The sequence below is a fragment of the Myotis brandtii genome, unplaced genomic scaffold, assembly GCF_000412655.1.
Source record: "Myotis brandtii unplaced genomic scaffold, ASM41265v1 scaffold312, whole genome shotgun sequence".
Classification (NCBI taxonomy): domain Eukaryota; kingdom Metazoa; phylum Chordata; class Mammalia; order Chiroptera; family Vespertilionidae; genus Myotis; species Myotis brandtii.
In genome coordinates this window covers 2,842,042-2,862,397 of record NW_005361955.1, presented here as the reverse complement: position 1 = coordinate 2,862,397, position 20,356 = coordinate 2,842,042, and the positions used below count along the sequence as shown (strand labels likewise).

The window sequence follows — 20,356 nt, the reverse complement described above, 5'->3', positions numbered from 1 at the left end:
AACTAGAAGTGTAAAATCATTAAGACCAAATTCAAAGATGATGTGGTTCCTCTTATAATGGCAGGTTCCTCAGATGATGCTGTACAAGCTAATAGAACATATAAGGCTTCCCTTTACAAAATATACAAAAACAGGTAATATTTTACCAGAGGTGTAATATTAAATTAATGATTCAAGAGAAATTCCACAGACCTAATTTCACCTGCAGTTTTAAGAGGTTAGCTTGAAGGATAAGGAGGTCCCATTGTGAAATGTGCAAGTTAATTGTTTGCAACCTAAGAATTGATTTGGTGGCAAAGAAAGGCAGGTCGTGTCTAATGATCACTTACAGTTTGACAGATCTATTCTGAAGGCTGAAAGAATCTAAGATGCAGACTTTAAAAATACAATGAAAACAGCATAATCAGATATGACTGGGGAAAAACAAAAAAATCCACCTGGTATTCATTTGCATGTCAATACCTAGAATTTTCTGCCAGTTCATCACTTTTTTCAAAATGCTGAAGGGATTTTAAAAAAAAAAAAAAAGGAATGGTTTGGCATAATGGTGGGGGCTGCTGATTCCTTTCTCTGTCCTTGAGTGTTTACTGCCAGGAAATCCTGACCAACATCGATTGCCAAGGGGTTAAAGTCACATTGTTGTTAAATTGGGAGAGAAAATTAGCAGGATTTTGTGCCCTATGCTCAACTATCACAGAGTTTCAAAAACAGGAACCTGGGGCTTTATATGAGGGGACAGGGGAAGTGAAGGGGAAGAGTCACAGGGTGATTTATCAGGGCATAGTTCCAGATAAATTGCTTACATGGAGGTAGAAGAATTTTAGGCATATATCCTGTGCCAAGAAACCAAACTGTTGAGCAGAAGCTCATCCAAAAGTGGAAATGGGTAGTTCTGGGTACAGTCCTTCCATATGTGAAGAGGTGATGATTTTATAGTCATGTAATTTGTACTCATGCATGTGCGGGTAGACTTTTCAGGTATCCATACCATGAGATTCTCATGGCAAAAGAAAGCTAGTATTTCATCAACATAAACTTTAATAAGCTGCAAAACTCCTGGAGGACAGAAACCACATTTTCTCTAGGTTCTATAAAAGCAAGTTTTTCTCATGATTAGAATCTGACATTCTGGGGAAACTCTGCACATTTTAACTGATGTGACTTACTATCCTCTCCACCCTTTTTTTCTCTCCCATTAATAATATCAATCCTGAAGTGGGGGTGGGAGCACAAAATACCCCAAAACATAGTAAGCACTGTTGGCTCCTGATTTACTTGAAGAATTAGTTAGAGCCATCAGGCAAACTTACTCTTGGGTCCTCAGATCTGTCCTCCTTTCAGTTGCTAAACAATACAAGTGCATTTTTTTTGTTTAAAAAAATAAAAAAGAATTTCTGGAATAACTCCAGTGAATGGTGCTGAAATAAAATGCAAGTTTGGAAATTTACTCAGCATCTAAGAGCCCTTAGTGTTAGTGTTATTTTCTTCAGTGTAGAACAGACTTAATAGTTTGGTGAAAATCATAGACTGGTGGAGATTAATAGTTAGAATCTTCAAACCAGCGGGTCTTGAAGCTGGCTACAGCTGTCACTCATTGCACCACTTCCTCTTGCCAGTCAGGAGAGAATTCTCAGCATCTCTGCTAAAAAGAAACTTTATTTTTAGCACGTCAGTGTATAGGCACGTGTGCATGCACAATTCACACAAATCCACTCACTGCGTGCGCGCGCGCGCGCACACACACACACACACACACACACACACACTGCTTCTGAGAAATGCAACTAGAATATCCTCAAGAGAAGAGATGGCAACCTCCAATTTAATGCACTCCCCCCAACTGAGAAATTTGAGGCATAAGAAAGATAAATTACTTTCCTAAAGTCACATAGTTAAGCACAGAACAAAAGTTAGAACCCAAGTATCCTCAACTCTTATTCCAGTGCTTCCTTGTATACACTAATTTGAAGAGGCTTGGGGGTTTAAGCCCTTATATAGTTCAGTATATGTATATAAAGTGCTGTCCCTTCTCAACCAGAGTAGCCTTGAGAGTTTTCATAATGACCACAAACCTTTGGTTAGTTCTATACAAGAAAATGAAAGAGATCATTTCATGACTAACCCACCCTGCTTTTTAAAGCAGTCTATTGCAAACCTGTTTTATTGATTATCTGATACAGATATTTTGAAAAATAAGTTCATAACTCTTTTTATTTTGCCACTTTTTGCAACACTTACCCACAGGCCTTATACATCTGCTCTTACTGAAACAGATTGCTTCCAGAGCATTAAGAAAAGAAATAGACATTTTCTTGGCTCCATATTTCTAATCTGCTTCAGATTGATTTTTTTTTGGGGGGGGGGGTTAAGGATATTTTACATGCATACTGAGATCTCAGATTTCATCTAAAACTGCAATATTTATGTTCAAGTTTGCTGAAATGATTTTTTAAAAAATATTTTTATTGATTTCAGAAAGGAAGGGAGAGGGAGAGAAAGAGAGAAACATCAATGATGAGAGAGAGTCGTTGTTTGGCTGCCTCCTGCTCCCTACCCCTACCCCCACCTGCCACCCACTGGGATCGAGCCTGCAACCCAGACATATGCCCTGACCGGGAATCGAACTGACCTGGCTTGTAGGTCAACACTCAACCACTGAGCCACACCGGCTGGGCTGCTGAAAGGATTTTTTATTGAAAAAAAGGATAAAATACATATTTCATTGAAAGCCAAGATAAACAATGGATTTTATCATTTTTAAAATCAATAACAAACACTCCTCAAACAACAGAAATTAGAACTATTAGCTAGTCATGTAAAGGTTTGTAGGATAAGATGAAGGAACAGAAGAACAAAATTAATTAAATAGCTTTGGTCCTAGAAGACAATTAGGAGGAATAATCAGGAGATAACAGTACTTTGTCATTATTAAGTGTTGTTGACTTTAAAGATTTTAGTTTTTGAAGCAAATGTGTATAAAGAAACTGGGATGCTGTTCACTGTGAATTAGAAGTCTCCAACTAAACCACTTTTTCTCTTTTTTATTTGCAGCCATTTGTTATCTATGACATGAATTCCTTAATGATGGGAGAAGATAAAATTAAGTTCAAACACATCACCCCCTTGCAGGAGCAGAGCAAAGAGGTGGCCATCCGCATATTTCAGGGCTGTCAGTTCCGCTCAGTGGAAGCTGTGCAAGAGATCACAGAATATGCCAAAAGTATTCCTGGTTTTGTAAACCTTGACTTGAATGACCAAGTAACTCTCCTAAAATACGGCGTCCATGAGATCATTTACACAATGCTGGCTTCCTTGATGAATAAAGATGGGGTTCTCATATCGGAGGGCCAAGGATTCATGACAAGGGAGTTTCTAAAGAGCTTGAGAAAGCCCTTTGGTGACTTTATGGAGCCCAAGTTTGAGTTTGCTGTGAAGTTCAATGCACTGGAATTAGATGACAGCGATTTGGCAATATTTATAGCCGTCATTATTCTCAGTGGAGGTAAGATTCATCTTTGATCTTCCATAAAAGTGGGTGGGATGGTGGTGGAATGGCTGAATTTTTTTTTTTTTTTACTTTTACTTTCCTAGTGCTAGTGAATGTTCCTTTTCTCTCTGTACTCACTGCACTTTTCATACAGAAAATGCCAATGGCATAATGCCATGAAAGTGTCACCACGCATGTAAAATACCAAGAAAGGATATCATAGATTTGCTGTTTGAAGGCTGAGGCTAACCCAGGCTCTTTTCTTTTAATCCTCATATAATTTTTTTCCTAATCAAATTCAAGCATGGAATACAAATGCCCTCTTCTCCTTTTCCTTTCTCCTTATTTTCTTTTTTTCCTTGTCTTTTCCCTCTCCTTTCCAGAAGGCCAATCTAATATTTATGTCATTTAAGTAATGACATGTATAACTGTGCTTGAGATGATGCTCACTTGGCATAGAGAAAGTGCCATTAAGTGTTTTTGGTCAAATTATGCTCCTGCCCCACCATCAATAAGATATTTCTTTGAATTCCTTTTCCAATATCAGGAATCAAGCATATATACTATCTACTGACCTCTACCTACTCTCTCATGTAGATTCCTTTGATTGCTTCCCTTAAAATACCTTTGTGAGGGGTTTGGCTGTGGTTAAGAATGCAATCTGAACCAAAGAACACAGAGCAGAGAAATGAATTGAGTTATTTAGCAATTCATTGTATTTTTGGCCTTGCAAGTACATGATCTAACTGACCAACTCCAAAAGCCAAGTTTTATACTAAATGCTACTTTTATTGGCCTCTCACATGTTTCCAACTTGAATAGAAGAAAGTTTTACTGTCATCTCGCTCTATAAAAGTTGTTTTTAATGACGAGTTTTCATTACTGAAATGGAGTTCAGGTGAGCTTTTTATGTGTCCTTACAGAATATCCTCTGAAAACTGGGGTGACATGGTGGAAGGGTGATATAGGTATAGATTTAGATATAGATAGATATAGATATTGATATAGATATAGATATAGATATAGATATAGATATAGATATAGATATAGATTAGCTGTGTGTAACTGTACAGGATATTATAAAGAGCATGATCCATTCTATTGTCCTTTGTTGTCCAATTACTTGAGAGCTGAATGCTTCTGAAATCAGGTTTGTAGTGTATTAGTAATAATAATAATAGCAAACGCTTAAGTACTTACTGTGTTCTGAGCACTGCGTTCACATTCATTTCGTTCTCACAACCCAATGAAGTAAGTTCCATTTTGCAAACAAGGAAACCAAAACACTAAAAGGTTCAATCTTTCATCCAAAGTTACCCAGCTAGTAAAAGATGGAGCCAGGATTATAAACACGGGCAGTCTGGCTCCAGAATCTATACTGATACTGCCCTGTGTATGGCTAGGGTACATATGATAACAATATGGCATAGGTTAATTCTGGAGCCTTAAGTCCAGTGTCAAGTTGTAACTCCTTTAAAAATGATTTTTTGGTGTTATGTTTAATGTAACAAAAATATGCTATCCAACATGTTTTAGTATCTTGACTACTTCTTAAACAAATTAACCCTTGATCCTCCTGAAACTGATTAGTTCAGCAAACAAAAATGATATTCCAGATTACTTGAGGTTCACTAAGAGAAAAAGATTAAATTTTGAAAAAAAACAGATTAGAAAACAAGTTAATATTATTTAAATAGCTAATACTTTAAGGCACATTTTACTTTTAATGAAAAAGAGAAATAAAATGATTAACATTTGATATATTTCTAAGATTTTTCCTAAGCACATTATATAAACCATGTTCGTATTTCTTTCTCTGCTTATCATTTCCCCATGTCATTACATATTCTTTGTTAATATTTTTATTAACTTTTAAAAATAAAAGAAATACTTGGTCATTATATAATCCAAAGAGTACAGAAAGGTGGAAGTGAAAAGTAATTGTCTCTTTTCTCAGAATAAAGCTAGATTAACAAAGTCCTATTTCTCCTACCAAAAAGTTTCTATGCATGTGCTAGCATATGTATATGCTACCACTTTTAATAGCTATAAAATATTTCATTTTATAAAAGACTATTTATTGCATACTAAATTATCTATATATGTTTAGGTTACTTATAATTTATTATAAAAACCTATAGAAAAGAATACAGAAAAAATTTTTAAATATGTTCCAAATTTTGCTGTAGTGAACATTCTTGTGTGTAAATTTCTGTTCAATTTTCAGGTTATTTTCTGATTCCAAATGGCCAAAATGGAATTGCTGGGTAGATGGCTATGAACATTTTTAAGTCTTTGTCACATCATTGCCAGGTTGTTTTCCATAAAGTTGCTACTAGTTTATATTCCCACCACAGATGCTAAGGGAAGCATTTAGAAAAAACCACTCAAAGATACTTAGTTTCTAACCAGGAAATATCTAGATAAGAAATAATCATGATAATTATGGGCTTTTTTGAACCGGAGTGATGTTGTTATATGGGTACATGAGACAACAGTGTGGTTTCATCTAGAAAAATGCCATTACTGCCCATATTTCACAAGCTAGATTATTTTAAAAATCAGTGATTTGTTAGGCCCTTAAATGTTTCATTAATTATATATATATATATATATTTCTGTGAATAGCTTGGTTCAATGTAATAGATATTTCAGGCAGGCCGAAGCCAGGGATCAAACCTGCAACCCAGGTATGTGCTCTTCATTAACCAGGAATGTAACCTGCCGATGCTCTAACCACTTAGCACACTGGACAGGGCTCTCAATTAGTTTTAATTTTCTTTCTATCGGATTTTCCAGAAGAGGAAAACATTCATGTAAGCAAGAGGTTTTGATTCAGTAAACATATTTCTGATCCTACCTGATCTTAAAGAGCGATTATTTTCTCCTCTGCAGTTCATTCTGATTCTATAAATAGCTTTAGTGATTTCAGGAAAAGAAGTACTTTTGACAGGCATCCATTGACCTCATTCCGAGCTAGGTTTAGAATCACAGAAGAGCTTCATTCTAGTGAAGGCACTATGACCCTAGACCAGTGGTTCTCAACCTTCTGGCCCTTTAAATACAGTTCCTCATGTTGTGACCCAACCATAAAATTATTTTCATTGCTACTTCATAACTGTAATGTTGCTACTGTTATGAATCGTAATGTAAATATCTGATATGCAGGATGGTCTTAGGCAACCCCTGTGAAAGGGTCGTTCGACCGCCAAAGGGGTCGTGACCCACAGGTTGAGAACCGCTGCCCTAGACTGAAGGAAGAATGGGGAGATGGGCATGATGTAAGAGTGGGGTGGTAAGGTCTTGGGGAAATTAAAGGGGGGCCCCAGAGGAACTAAAGGGGATTTTTTGGATGAAAGTACCTGATTTGACCCAACAAGTATTTGCTGAGGAAACTAGAGTTGCTATAGTAAGATCACTGTCACTCAACTTCAACCCTAGAAACTGCTGATACCATTAGATGTGGTACTTAGATTGGCCTGGTGCTTAGCATCTCTACTATTTACTCAGCTTTCAAACCAAGATTGTGAGGAAGGTGACCCAGTTCTCAAGTTTTTCTCCTTTCTCTCTTTCTCCTCTGAGCCTTAGGCAAGAATGAGACTAAAAACATCAGCACTCTAGAAACAAAGGAAAGCACTGTGTCCATTTTAAGAGTATTTCATATGCATTCTCATTTCATAGACAGAAAAGTGAGGGTCATAAACTTATGCAATTTGCCTAAGATCTAAACTAGTGAGCAGTGGGACTAGGAGTGAAACCCAGGTGTTCTAACTATCACCTCCAAATGCCCTGTCTGCCCCAAGCCCTGCCCTCTGCTACCTGGCTAGTGGATTGTGGTCAACTCCCTCACATTTGTGTGGGGGGTCGAAACCTGTACTCCCTTCATGATGCTCTCTAAGGTATAGATGTACCCATAATCCATACCTTATTCCTTGCTATTTGGGATGAGTAATGGTTTCCCTTGTTCCCTCTAGTCTCTCTGACTGGATAGGTGGCGTCAAGAGTAATAAAACTGCCTCCAGCAAGGGCATGTTTGCAACCGGCGCCACAGCATCATGCCAGCCACACATGCAAACTCCCAAAACCTACCCAGCAACCAAAGCCAAGTGGAAAGCTCAGTAAAGCTGACAAGCCCCAGGATACTCCATTGGACACTTTGCCCCTTTGAGCGTTTGCTGTTTGGTGAAGAAAAAGCATAGAAGGGTTCCAGCTGGAACTCTACAACAGGAAAAAGCTCTTTTTGCTAATTCAAAACAGTTTGGAATCTATTACAGTTCTTCCCAAACTTCCAAGATATGGGGGAGGAAATTCACTGGATTTTACAATATATTTTTCTAGGCAGATTGCCATCGCCATCCTAATGACAGAGAAGCTATAAATATTGATACAATGGCCACAGATGGCAAGTCATCCAGCCTCCTCCTTTACTCCCTTGAGACGGGCTTGGCTATCCAAACCACCTATATAGCAGCTTCTTCTTTTTCCAGCAGTCCCAGCCATGTTCTTGCTCTGTGAAGCAATTTTGGACAGCTGTGCTCTTGGAGTGATCTTGTGCATTTCTGCTGCTGAGTGGGCAGGGAGAATAGGGTATAAGAAGGGAGAATTGTCCTCATAGTTACACATTTGCAGATCAAAGAAAAAATAATATCCTCTTAAATAGTGCATAACTGCTTGTCCCATAGGTCAATAACCTGGGATCTCTGTTTTTTACCCTTGATCATGACTATAGAGTATATATATGTATAAATATAGATTTAGATATATAGACTTTTAAATTTGTTGGAATTAGAATAGAATCAAAGCACAGCACCTGACACAGAATAAATACTTAATAAATGTTTGTTTAGTGAATAATAAGCAAATATTAACAATAATAACTATCATTTATCAATTATTTTGCTGTGTGCCAGACTATATGCTAAGCACTTTACATACATACATTCATAATCGTTGTTCAACCTTTCCTGCAGCTCTACAAAGTCTATTATTATCCCCATTTAACAAATGGAGAAAATAGAAATTTAGAGAGATTAAGCAACTTGCCCAAAGTCACAGAGCTACTAATAGGTGAGGCCAAGGTTCAGACCCGGGTCACCTTTAACTTAAAACTGATGCCTTTAACTACTACTGCCTTTTGTGTGTTAATTACCTTGGTCTTGGAGTTCTTTGGCAGTTATCAAAAACTACCTTTTTCCATATTGCCTGCAAATATTTTAATCAAGAATTCCCAGGTTAGAGTCCAGATATTACTTACTAATATTCAAAGCCCTTCTTGAAACACCATTTTAACTTTTCTAACAAAATTATACCCTGAGTTTGAAAATTGCTCTGGGAAGGAATGGGGCCCAGTGATAACACTGAAGACTGGTGCTGTATTCTTTAACTTGTTCAGGTAGCATGGCCCCTGGAAATAAAAGCACTGTTTGCAGAGCTCTCCACAAAAATTGATAAGCTTTAAAAAACTGAGTAAATACATTCGTACTTAATCAGATACCATCTTACACCAGGTTCTAATAGAGATAAGTGGTTGCAGAAAAATTTATGAGAGAAATTTAAAATTGTTAAAATACCATCCACTCATTTAATTTCTTCCTGCCCATTGGAAACAAACAATCAAAATGACACTCGTTCAGTTGTAGCGGCAGAACCTCATTCCAGCTCACAGAACACTAATGTTCCACAGGCACAGAGTCTGTGGAGTTCTCTTCCCCATCCCTGGTTGTCTTTCAAATCTTAAGGATATTTCCGGCTGATGTGTCATCTTCCCATTTTACTACAGAACTATTTATGCTAGTTAGAATGTACATATAGCACTCCTCTGGAAAAGAGTGTACATGCTTGAGTGGGCCTACACTTTTCTTGAGGAAATCCCAGCTTAGGGGGCCTCTGATTCTACATAATCTTCTTTGTCTGTTTCTATCATCCTAACTAGTTAACTGGGAGGAGACAAAACCCAACATAGGAGAAGAAAGTTGGCCTACTATTGTTCATAGTATTAAGTATTAAAAATACCAGGAACAATAGTAGGCCAACTTTCTTCTCTCCTATACCAGTTAAATATCCAACTACCTTATTTATACAGTTGTTTTTTTGTTGTTGTTGTTTTTTTTTTTTGGACAAGAGTCAGGCTAGTGCCTAACTGGTGAAAGTTATTTTTCTGATTTCTCATGATATCAACAATAAACAAGGACATCTGATTTCTCATATGACTAAGCAGGACAGTCAAAAAGTGTTACTACATGATTCAAATCCCCCTTAAAAGGCCCATGATTGTGTCAGAGAGTAATAGCATTCATTTATTAATTGAAAAATGGTTTGGGGCATCTACACTATGTCTGCATAGTTTATGCCAATCTTCTCCTCTACCCTTCTACTCCTCCCACCATGCTTCCACAACCAGTGGGAAAACACTTTCAGATAGCCAGTATGGCTTTGAATAATGACTCAATTTGAGTTATCTAGAAAGGTCCAAGTAGTTCACTCTTTTCATAACCTCATAGACTTGTTTTAGACAAAAGTGAAGGGTATTTATAAATTCTCTACTGGCACTCAAATTCTAAAAACCAGAATGCTGAGGGTGGAGGGAAGGGAAAAGATGGACCATATTAGAATCATCTGCAAAACTTACACACACACACACACACACACACACAGAGGCTTTTGTTGTTTGTAGAATATAGAAAAACCTTTATCTGTGACTGCTTCAGAAATAAAATGTCCTCCTCACCCCGGGCCTGGTAGGCTGGGATCATTTTAGTGAGTGAGCAATTTTGACCCCAGAGACAGACGTGGGATTGAAAGCCAAACTGCTGAGTCATTCCTGTCACCACACCGGCAGCCTTGGAAAAGGTTCAGTCAGTCAATGGGCCGCTTTTTGGAGTACTTTATCATTTTGGGTTCTCACAATGTGTGTTTAAACTCTGGGTGACCCCAGGCAGCCTTCCAGACTGGCACAATTCACCAAGACATTCAGACAGATCATCTGCAAGTGAGGAAGAATGAAACCGAGGACTGGTTGGAGTCACGCATAGCAGGAGAGCCAATACATGTAGCAAAGGAGCCACCACTCCTAGGGAAAGCACCTTTCAAGGGTCTTGCCAGCTTCACAAATGAATAAACCTGAAGAGCGGCAGGGTGGTGCATTGGAAAGTTTTGGAATCACATGGACAGCCCTGAGTTCAAACACCCCATTCCACTACTAACTAGATGTGTGATTTCAGGCAATTATTTACCTCCCTAAACCTTAATTTCCTCATCCATGCCCTAAGTAAATGAAACATTATGTGAGTCTTTGGCACAGTGCCTGGGACATGTTAAGCACACAATAAATGTTAAATTTCCCTTTTCCCTTGTATGATATAACTAGAAGTAGCTCTACTCAATTCTGCCAGTCAAATTGCTGATTTTCACCAATAGTCATTCTTAAAATCCTTATTACAATATAATACCCCTAGGGAGATATCAACTAATCCCCTTTATCAGATATGTCTTTAAGGGGATTAGTTGTGGATTGGAGAACAAAACCCCCAGGGAAAGAGATACTGGAGGAAGGAGGAGGGGCCTGAAAGGTTGAGAGGTGAACTCTAACCCCCGGGGCCCTGAAGGAGATAGGGAAGGGGAGTGCTGTGGGTTTCCACACTCCTAGTATTCTGATTACGTTTGGAGGGACATTATGTGTTGATAGGTCATATTTAGAAATGACAGATCACACCTATGCTTTGAGGGTCTTCTCAAGGACGTTGGAAAAGACATGGGGGATGCAGAGAACTAATCCGTGGCCCCTTTTTAATTTTTGGTTTGCTGTTGGCTACCTTTGGTTTGCTGTTGGCATTTCTAAAGGTTGAGGAAGCAAGGAAGAATCGTTGTACTGGGAGCATATGTGTGTCAGACTCAAGGAGAAAGAAGAAATCACTCTCCATTATCTTTCTGCTCCAGCCTTTCCTCTGCCTCGCACCCACCTCTCATTTTTTAGTCCTGATCAGAGCCAGTGTTGGACATAAAAGGAGCAGAAATATATCTACTTTCCTCGGCCTGCGGGAAGAAAGCGCTGCTCTTTTGGTCCTGACACAGAGAAAAGGAGCAAACCAGGTGGCTAAGCTTGAATTGATCAACCTCCAATGACTAGAACAAGAGGAAAGATAGGGATGTCCCAAGTGCAGGATTGAAATCTCAAATCCCATTTTCATTCCGAAAGACCTAGAAATAAAATACAGCCTAAGCTTCATTCACTAGAGGTACCCTGGAGCAAAGAAATGAGCTTTGAACATAGCATAGAGGAAAATGCTACCCACCTGGTTGCTAGATATCTTTGTGTTCTGTGTTGTAGTTTGGAAGGCTTTTGGAGGTGGTAGTTGAGCATTTGAGATGAGGGGAGTTGGTGTGGAATTGCTTCTTAGTGTGCAGATAAAAGAAAATATTGTCTGGGCTTGGTTTCATGGTGGAGTTTACCCCCCTCCACCATCCTAAACCAAATCATATGTGTCCTTGTTGTGAAGAGCGGTTATCATTTGAACATAGAGAAAGCATTTATTAAATTATTCTTTAAACAGGGAAATGTTAGAATGTTAACCCACTTCAGAGTGAAGGACTCTACCAGCAACATGTGCATTGTAGGCAGAAAATATGCTCATTACAGATGATCTTTACCTATTTGGTAAAGCATTTACAAGATCTCTAAGTTATGTTGTTCCCTTTCTCTGATAGTAGCAGTCAACATTTCTCCTAAAATCTCCATTGCTCAAGCTTCTGATTAATTTAGGCCAGCCCTGCTAGGATTCCTAATTCTAGATCCCCAGCAAACTGCAGTCCAAGGTATGGAAAAGGAAAAACATCTGGGGGTGTTGAAGGGAATAGCTAAGGAAAGGGAGCAATTAATAAACAAATAAAGAGGACCCAGAAAAGTCAGAGAAATGACAGAAGAAAGGAAAGAAGGGAAAAGAGGCATGTTATAGTATACTATTACAAATAGACATAGCTAACTGACTATGTGTCAGACATTGCTTGCTTTAAGTACTTTCCTTCTATTAACTCATTTAATCATCTCAACAACTCTTAGTTATATGGGGTTACTGTTATATCACCATTTTTAAATGAGGAAACTGAGGTACAGTGAGGTTAAGGAACTTGCCCAAGATTACATAGCCAGTAACTTTTAAGGTTGGGATTCTAACTGCTTCTCACTAAACCAGCAGTGTTTGCTCTTGGCCGCACATTAGTATCCCCTGGGGGCTTTTAGAAATATTGAAGGTCATACCCCTAGGCCAAGTAAGTCAGAATCTCTAAAGATGGGACCCACATGTTAATTAGTTGTGTTTTTAATCTCCCCAGATGATTTCAATGTGTAGCCAAAGTTGAGAATCACTGTATTCTATCAATCCCCAGCTCAAATTTAAATATGAAAAGAACACATGTGAAACTTTCTTACATTATTTTTTCCTAAAGGTAGGATGGTAGGAGGTAATTGCTATAGGCCATACCATAGTTTCCCAAAAATAAACTTGGCTGAATTCACAGTTGTACCTAATGTCCACCATGATTCTGATTGTTAGATCAGAAAGGTACTGAAAAATCCCTAACACCATGTCTTCAAGGAGGAATTGAATTTGGCCACCAGGATATTTTTGTTTTGTTGTTATACTTAAACTACCTTTCTTACATGCATTCAGCTACAAGAATGAGAACTTGCCCAAACCCCCAAACATGTGTCTGCATCAGGAATTATTTCCTTGCACTCCTGAATTTATGTTCTCACCAATAACACCTCAAAACCTTTTTATTTTCCCAATGTATATGTGCCATCCCACCCTGCTTACACTATTGGACGATCCCTATGGAAATTGCCTTTTTTGAACAAACACAGGATAGTAGTATCTTATAAAGTTCTTTACCTAACTCATTCTCACCATGACCTTAGTAAAAAACAAGAACAAAAACCAAAAAAAAAAAAGAAAACAAACAAACAAAAAACACAACCATTCCATTGTTGTCTTAAAAATTAAACCAAAACCCAGGAAAATTAGATGACTTGTCCAAAGTGACAAGAAAATTAAGTGGAGGAAAGACGGGACTCCAATCAAGTCTTCTGTTTCCAAATTCAGTGCTCTTTTTAACAGATCTGTGACTTAGGAAGCAATGGAATAAAGGAAACTAAAGAGGAAGTGTACAAGAAAGTGAGATACCAACTACCAAGCTCCCTAAGTAGCCCTCCCTCCCCTTCAGTTTTCACCCAATCCTGTCTGTGGATCAGTTTATAGCTGTCCAGCTGTCAGCCCTCTTTTTTCTAAATGCTCTGGGTACAGACCTTTTCAGATTGCTAGTGTCTATTAGAAAGCCAGTAGGGAGAGATTGGGAATGCCATGACAACAGCTCCTAGAACAGAGACAAAACCTTTCATTTTGGTGTTTTCACCTCTCCTTCAGGAGACTCCACTGTGGCCATCTGGTTCACTAACTCAGACACCTCCTGAGAAAATCGGTGCTAGGGAAATGCCTGGTCCAGGTGGGCAGATCCCTGGAGGGTCAAGAGAATTTGAATGTGTTTCAGATAAGCTCTCCACTTAACAGAACCAGATCTAGATAAGATAGGAGCTTTGTTGATTTGCCCATAATCAACAGTGTTCTCTAATCAATTCCAGCACTGTGTGAATGGAGACCGGAAAAGGTTCTTTCCCAATTCTTTGCAGCCTGGAGAGTAAGGAACTAGTAATTGACTCCAGCTTCCTGGAGTGTTATGTCCTGGAGTGAGTCAATACACACATTCCCAAAGGGCCTTCTAGGCAGCCTGGCCTGGTAAAAGGGGTCCCTTGACCCTGACCCTGTTCTAGAACTCAATTCTGACCCTCAGCGAGGTTCAGGGAGAGACTCTCAGGCCTCGGAGAACAAGCTTAGCAGACTTCGGGCTGGTGGGAAGTGGAGAGGAAAGGGAAGGACCAGGACTGCTCCAGGTGTTTAAATGTCTATGGCACATTTGTGGTACCTCCCTTAGCTTACTAAGGGTTTGCGTGTGAGTAGAAGGAAAGTAGAGAGAAAGATAGAAGAGGGGACCAGGGACAGCCTAGTAGCTGATTAGAAAGTGGGGGGTGGGGAGCAACCCCAACAAATCCCTTTTGCCCTTGACCCTAGGGCAGTGATGGTGAACCTATGACACGTGTGTCAGAGGTGACACGCGAACTCATTTTTTTGGTTGATTTTTCTTTGTTAAATGGCATTTAAATATATAAAATAAATATCAAAAATATAAGTCTTTGTTTTACTGTGGTTGCAAATATCAAAAAAATTCTATATGTGACACGGCACCAGAGTTAAGTTAGGGTTTTTCAAAATGCTGACACGCCGAGCTCAAAGGGTTCGCCATCACTGCCCTAGGGATTGATTAAGACCAAAGGAAGCTTTTTTTTTGCTTTTTAAATAAGCCAAGTATTCTAAGTTTAATGTGTAAGCTTGTTAATACCCCTTTCTAATTAGATTTTGAGTGTATTTCCCCAGTTTAATTATGTGAACTATATAAAGGGAATTACAAATAAGAATAAAGCTTAGAACTTTTGAATTAGGCTTTTAGAGATCATCTATCTAGTCTAATCCTTTTCATTTACAGAGAAGAAGCCCGGTGAGCTTAGTTTGCCCAAGGTCACCGAGCTGGTTAGTGAAAGATCTAGAAGTAGAATATACTACTTTTTGCACTCAACTGCACTCCATTTTGCCTTGACTGAGGCTCAGTAGGACAGTGAGACAGATCTGTAAATGATCTAACTTGTCACTGGAGAAAATATAAATCAGTGGCCACAAAATTTCAGCCCTCCAGCCAAATTTCATCTATCACATCATAAAAAATAACTTGCCAAAGAGGGGTTTGAAAATCCAAACCAGATCCTTCTCCACTCCTAGAGGGGCCTGTTCCATTATTTTGCACTAACGCCAAGTGTTTCCAGCAAACGTGATCAGCTGCACTTTAGGGTTTGGGTGTTTGAACTGTAATGATAAATGAAACCTACTAGATTAATATAATCTCTTCAGCAGAAGTTGCTGCTCAAGAGGAAGGAGAAAATGTTCTAAGAAGCCAGTACCCCTGTGTGCAGACCCAGCCCGTGGAGGAGCCACATTTAACACCTGTCTTGACACAAAGTATTGCCACTTCCGATGCACATACATTTACACTGCCACAGGCCTTTGAAATCTGGAACATTTGTTCAGGGGGAGGATCAGCAGTCATTAAACCAAAGGCACCAATCCAGGATCTGGTTTTCCTTGAAGTGTCAGAGAGGTGTTCATTATTGCACAGCAGCTGTGAGAAAGGCACCACTCCTCCAGGAGCATGATTCTCTAGGCCAGGACTAAATTATTTTGTTTAATTCTCTGAATTTGAGATTTTTGCTGATGATTCCAAAATTAAATGCTGAAATGTAAAGAAAAACATATACTTAGTCCAGTCAATGGGACATGTTAGAGAAGTGTGTGTGGGGAGGTGAGGAGAGGGGTTGGCGGCAAAGAATCAAACCAAAGGTAACTTTCCTTCTGTAATTAAAAAAAGAAAACTTCAGAGAATGTTTACAGTTCCACAAATCCTACCTGAAACCATTCTAGCATTGCTCTCCTGTGCCTCACTTCAGTGGATAAAGGTTACTGTCGTTTACTGGATACAGGAAAACACTGTTTACAGGTGGTTTCTTCATTGTGTAGTGATCCTGCCTTTAGGCTTGTTCACCAACCAACAGAATTGTACTTTTCAATTCAGAACTCAGCCCGAAAACCTAATTCATTAACTCAACCAACTGAATGTTTCCTATGTTTCCACTTGATCAGAGATGATCAGGACATAGTCTCTGCCTTCTGATATCTCATGGTCTAGTAGGGAAGATAAACAAGAAAATTGGTACTTATAATACAAGGTCATAAGAGTTGAATACTGCATAGCATTTGGAATTCAAATGTCAGCTCTGCCATTTACTAGCACATGGCAGATCTTGGGCAAAATTTAACTCCTTTCTCTAAAGCTTGTTTTCCCCTCCATAAAACATTGACCTTATGGGGTTATTATGAAGATTAAATGATATATTGTGTATAAAGCCCTTAGCACAATATTTAGAAAATGTAATCTGCTCACCAAGTGTTAATCTACTAATATAATAGACATTGAAGTGTTTATAAGGTGCTTCAAGGTCCAGAGAAAAGGGACTGGAAGAACAGGGGAGCGGAAGGGATATTGCTAAGGAAGGCTACCAGGACATAATGGCACAGGCTGTGTTTTGAAGAATAGGTTGAAGTCGATGAGATGGGTGAAGAGAAGGGAAGATTGTTGTTTCAGGCAGGAGGAGCAGAATCTGCTTGAGCACAGAGTCATGATAGAACATAGGAGGTTTGAGGGACTTGGTATGGAAATAGCTTAATATGGTTGGAGCAAAGGGATAATTTCAGAAACTGAGGCTAGAGAATGAAAGATATTAAAAGATAAGTAAAAATTCCTATACAATGCTTTAATTTACAGTGAAGGGGGAAAGAGTTAAATTAGAAAAAGAGGGTGAATAGCCTTCAAGAGCTAAAATTTGGAATCAGTGCAAGGTATCAAGTAAGTGTCCTGAAGGTTGTACATAAACCCTGCACCCTCTGGTAAGCTTTAATGGGGAAACCTTATATTCTAACCACAATGCAACAAACATAGAAAATAAAATTTAGAAATTAGAAAACAAACACCCAAACTTTCCACTTGAAAATCTAAAATCATGCTTTTATTGATTTATTTACTTACTTATTTATTTATTTTTAATCCTCACCCGAGGATATTTTTTCATTGATTTTTAGAGAGAGTGTAAGAAAGAGGGAAAGACAGAGAGGAATATCAATGTGAGAGAAACACATCGATTGGTTGCGCCATGACCAAGGCCTGGGCTGACGAGGAGCCTGCAACTGAGGTACATGCCCTTAACTGGAATCGAATCCAGGACCCTTCAGTCCACAGGCCGATGCTCTATCCACTGAGTCAAACTGACTAGGGCTAAATCATGCTTTTATATAACTCTTAGGTTAAAAATTAAATGAAAATAGTGAAACAGACTATTTGGAAAAGAACTATGAAAAGACTACTGAACAAAGCCTATTGAGTGAGACTAAAGTAAAACTCAGGAAATTTTAGAGCTTTAAATGCATCTGCCAAGAAAATAAGAAATACTGAAACTAAATGAATTAGTCATTTAATTCAAGAAACTAGACTGCTACATTCAGAAGTGATCGTGTGCTACCTGTGCCCTGGTCATTGATAGCACAGGGAGAGAATTGCTGAAAGGCATTTTCCCCATGTTTGAAGGGTCCAGCTCTCCCTTCCAAATCCTGGAGCTTTCACACAGAGAGAGAGAGAGAGAGAGAGAGAGAGAAGGAGAATAAAGCTAAAGAAAGTTAAAAGCGTGAACTAGTTAAATTGAAAACAAAATACCATTTCAAAAAGCAGAATTGATTAATAAAACCAAAAGCTGTGTTTTTTAAAAAGGAAAAAAAGATAAGCTTTTGGCAAATCAGATTTTTAAACAAGAGAATACACAAATAAGCATCCAGTTAAATAAAAATAGAGATTTTAGATTTCAAAAGAATATCGTGTACAACTTTATTCTACTATAAATTACTAAAATGTCACTTAAAAGTGGGACAAAGCCTAAAGAGACTAAAAATCTATAGAAGAAAAATTGAAGGTAGTCAAAGATTTACCACCAGGCTCAGACAGTTCTGCCAGTGAATTCCAAGAAACCATCAAGGAACAGGTCATTACTGCATAGAAACAGTATCAACTCAGTCTATAAGACCAGTTAACATTTATTACCAAAACAGGCAAAGGATGGCACAAAAAAAGAAGACTCTGGACTGATCTCACTTACAAATTTTAAAACCCTAAATATATTATTAGTAAATGAATACAAAGATATAAGGAAATCTATTGATATAATTCATAATACTTGATTAAGATAAAAACATATGGTAATTTCTTTAGAATGAAAAATTTAAAAACATTTGATGAATGCAACAACATTCCCAACTACAACAAATATAAAACTTTAAAACTCTTGGAAAGCCAGGACTAAAACATACCCAATATAATCTATAGTAAATATCATACTTGTGGTAAACCATTAGAAACATTTTCTTCAAGGTTAGGAATGAAACAAGAATGCCTCCTACCACTACTAATATTTAATAGCATATTAGAGGTATTAGCCAATGCACTATGGCAAGAAAAAGAAATGAGAAATGTAAACACTGGAAAAGAAGAAAGAAAGAAAACCGCCATTATTTGCAGAGGTAATAGTCTAATCAAAGTAGGAAAAAAAATAAAATCCAGGATAAAAACTATTTTAATTGACAAGAGTTCAGGAAATTGAAATAGATTCTATATACTAAAATTAATACGTTTTCTATACATCTGCAGGAGTGTATTTGAAAATAAAACAAAAAGAAGTATAGACTATTATAAAGTAAGGAATAAAAGTAAAGAAGCATTTAAGGATACATCTAAGAAGATCTGCATGAAGAAAAACATTAAAAATGTAAAAGTAATTTAAGCTCACCATTTAAAGATTCAAAGAAGGAAAAAAATTTTTTAAATATTCAAAGAAGGGAAGTATAAAGGAGAAAATGAAAATTACCTGAAACCACTCAGAAGAAACCTGTTAAAATCTTGGGGTTGGTGGGGGGGGGGGGCACTGTCTGTCTTTACAAACTGTAAAAACTATGTCTTGTCTCTGAAAATATATATGGGATATTAAGCAAAAGAGAAGACAAAACTTGTTTTAGAAGCATATTTAAAGCTGTGATGAAAAAGTAAGTAGAGGTTATAAAACATAGACTCATCAAGAAGCAGCAGAAGTTATAAATGAGATTTCTGAGTGAGTAGAAGCATACTGGCAGAGGAGTCCTCAGTCTGAGGAGGAGATTGCCTTTTTACCATGTTATGTCAACTGATTACACAGATTAAGTCCTGGCCAGGAAAAGAATGCCCCTGGAAAGGGCTCCGATCCATTCCATCCTCCTGTATGCAGTTCATGCTTGCTATTACTTACTCTCTCTTCCAACCTTCTTTTAAAACCCAAACCAAGAAAAAGATGGGTGCGTAGTTTGGCTGAATATGCTTCAGATGTGGGGCCAGAGAATTTGTAACTGAACCTCCTGTTCTTCTGCTCCCCCAGACCGCCCGGGTTTGCTGAATGTGAAGCCCATTGAGGACATACAAGACAACTTGCTGCAAGCCTTGGAGCTCCAGCTCAAGATGAACCACCCCGAGTCCTCTCAGCTCTTTGCCAAGCTGCTCCAGAAAATGACAGACCTCAGGCAAATTGTAACAGAACATGTGCAGCTATTGCAAGTAATAAAGAAAACAGAGACAGACATGAGTCTTCACCCACTCCTACAGGAAATATACAAGGACTTGTATTAGCAGAGAAGTCCTAATTCACTGACAACGTTTTCCTTCTTCCAATTGCACTATTGAGGGGAGATCTGACACCTAAAAAATTTACTGTGAAAAAGCATTTTAAAAAGAAAGGGTTTAGAATAATAGATCTATTTTATGCATATTGTTTATAAAGATACATTTACAATTTACTTTTAATATTAAAAATGACCACATTATGAAATTGGTGGATGTATTTGAAGACTAAGTCTGATGTGTTCTCCAATCCAGGCTTTTTTCTTTTATTTTCTTCTCAATTTTCTCACTCTTTACCCCCTCCCTTTCTCTATGTCTATGTCCCTCCTTCTATGCCTGCCTTCCTTCTTTCCTTTATTTTTCTTCCTTCTTTCTTACACATTTTTTGAAACGTGAATAGAACTTCTGATCAACTTTTACTCTTGGTAAATTAATTATTTACTCAACTTACAACTTTTCTGAACCCTC

At 38.1% G+C, this 20,356-nt stretch overlaps 1 protein-coding gene across 3 annotated transcripts in view; it reads left to right on the top strand.

The window, feature by feature from the left end:
• The window catches only part of PPARG (peroxisome proliferator-activated receptor gamma), a 106,756-nt gene extending 86,660 nt beyond the window's left edge, over window positions 1–20,096 (top strand). For all 3 annotated transcript variants that reach the window (XM_014542742.1, XM_005870041.2, XM_014542743.1), the window contains exons 6-7: window positions 3,052–3,502; window positions 19,650–20,096. In XM_014542742.1, the coding sequence (XP_014398228.1) occupies window positions 3,052–3,502; window positions 19,650–19,897 (699 nt within the window). In that variant the 3' untranslated portion in view covers window positions 19,898–20,096. The remainder of the gene's footprint in view (window positions 1–3,051; window positions 3,503–19,649) is intronic.
• The last annotated feature ends 260 nt before the right edge of the window (window positions 20,097–20,356 follow it).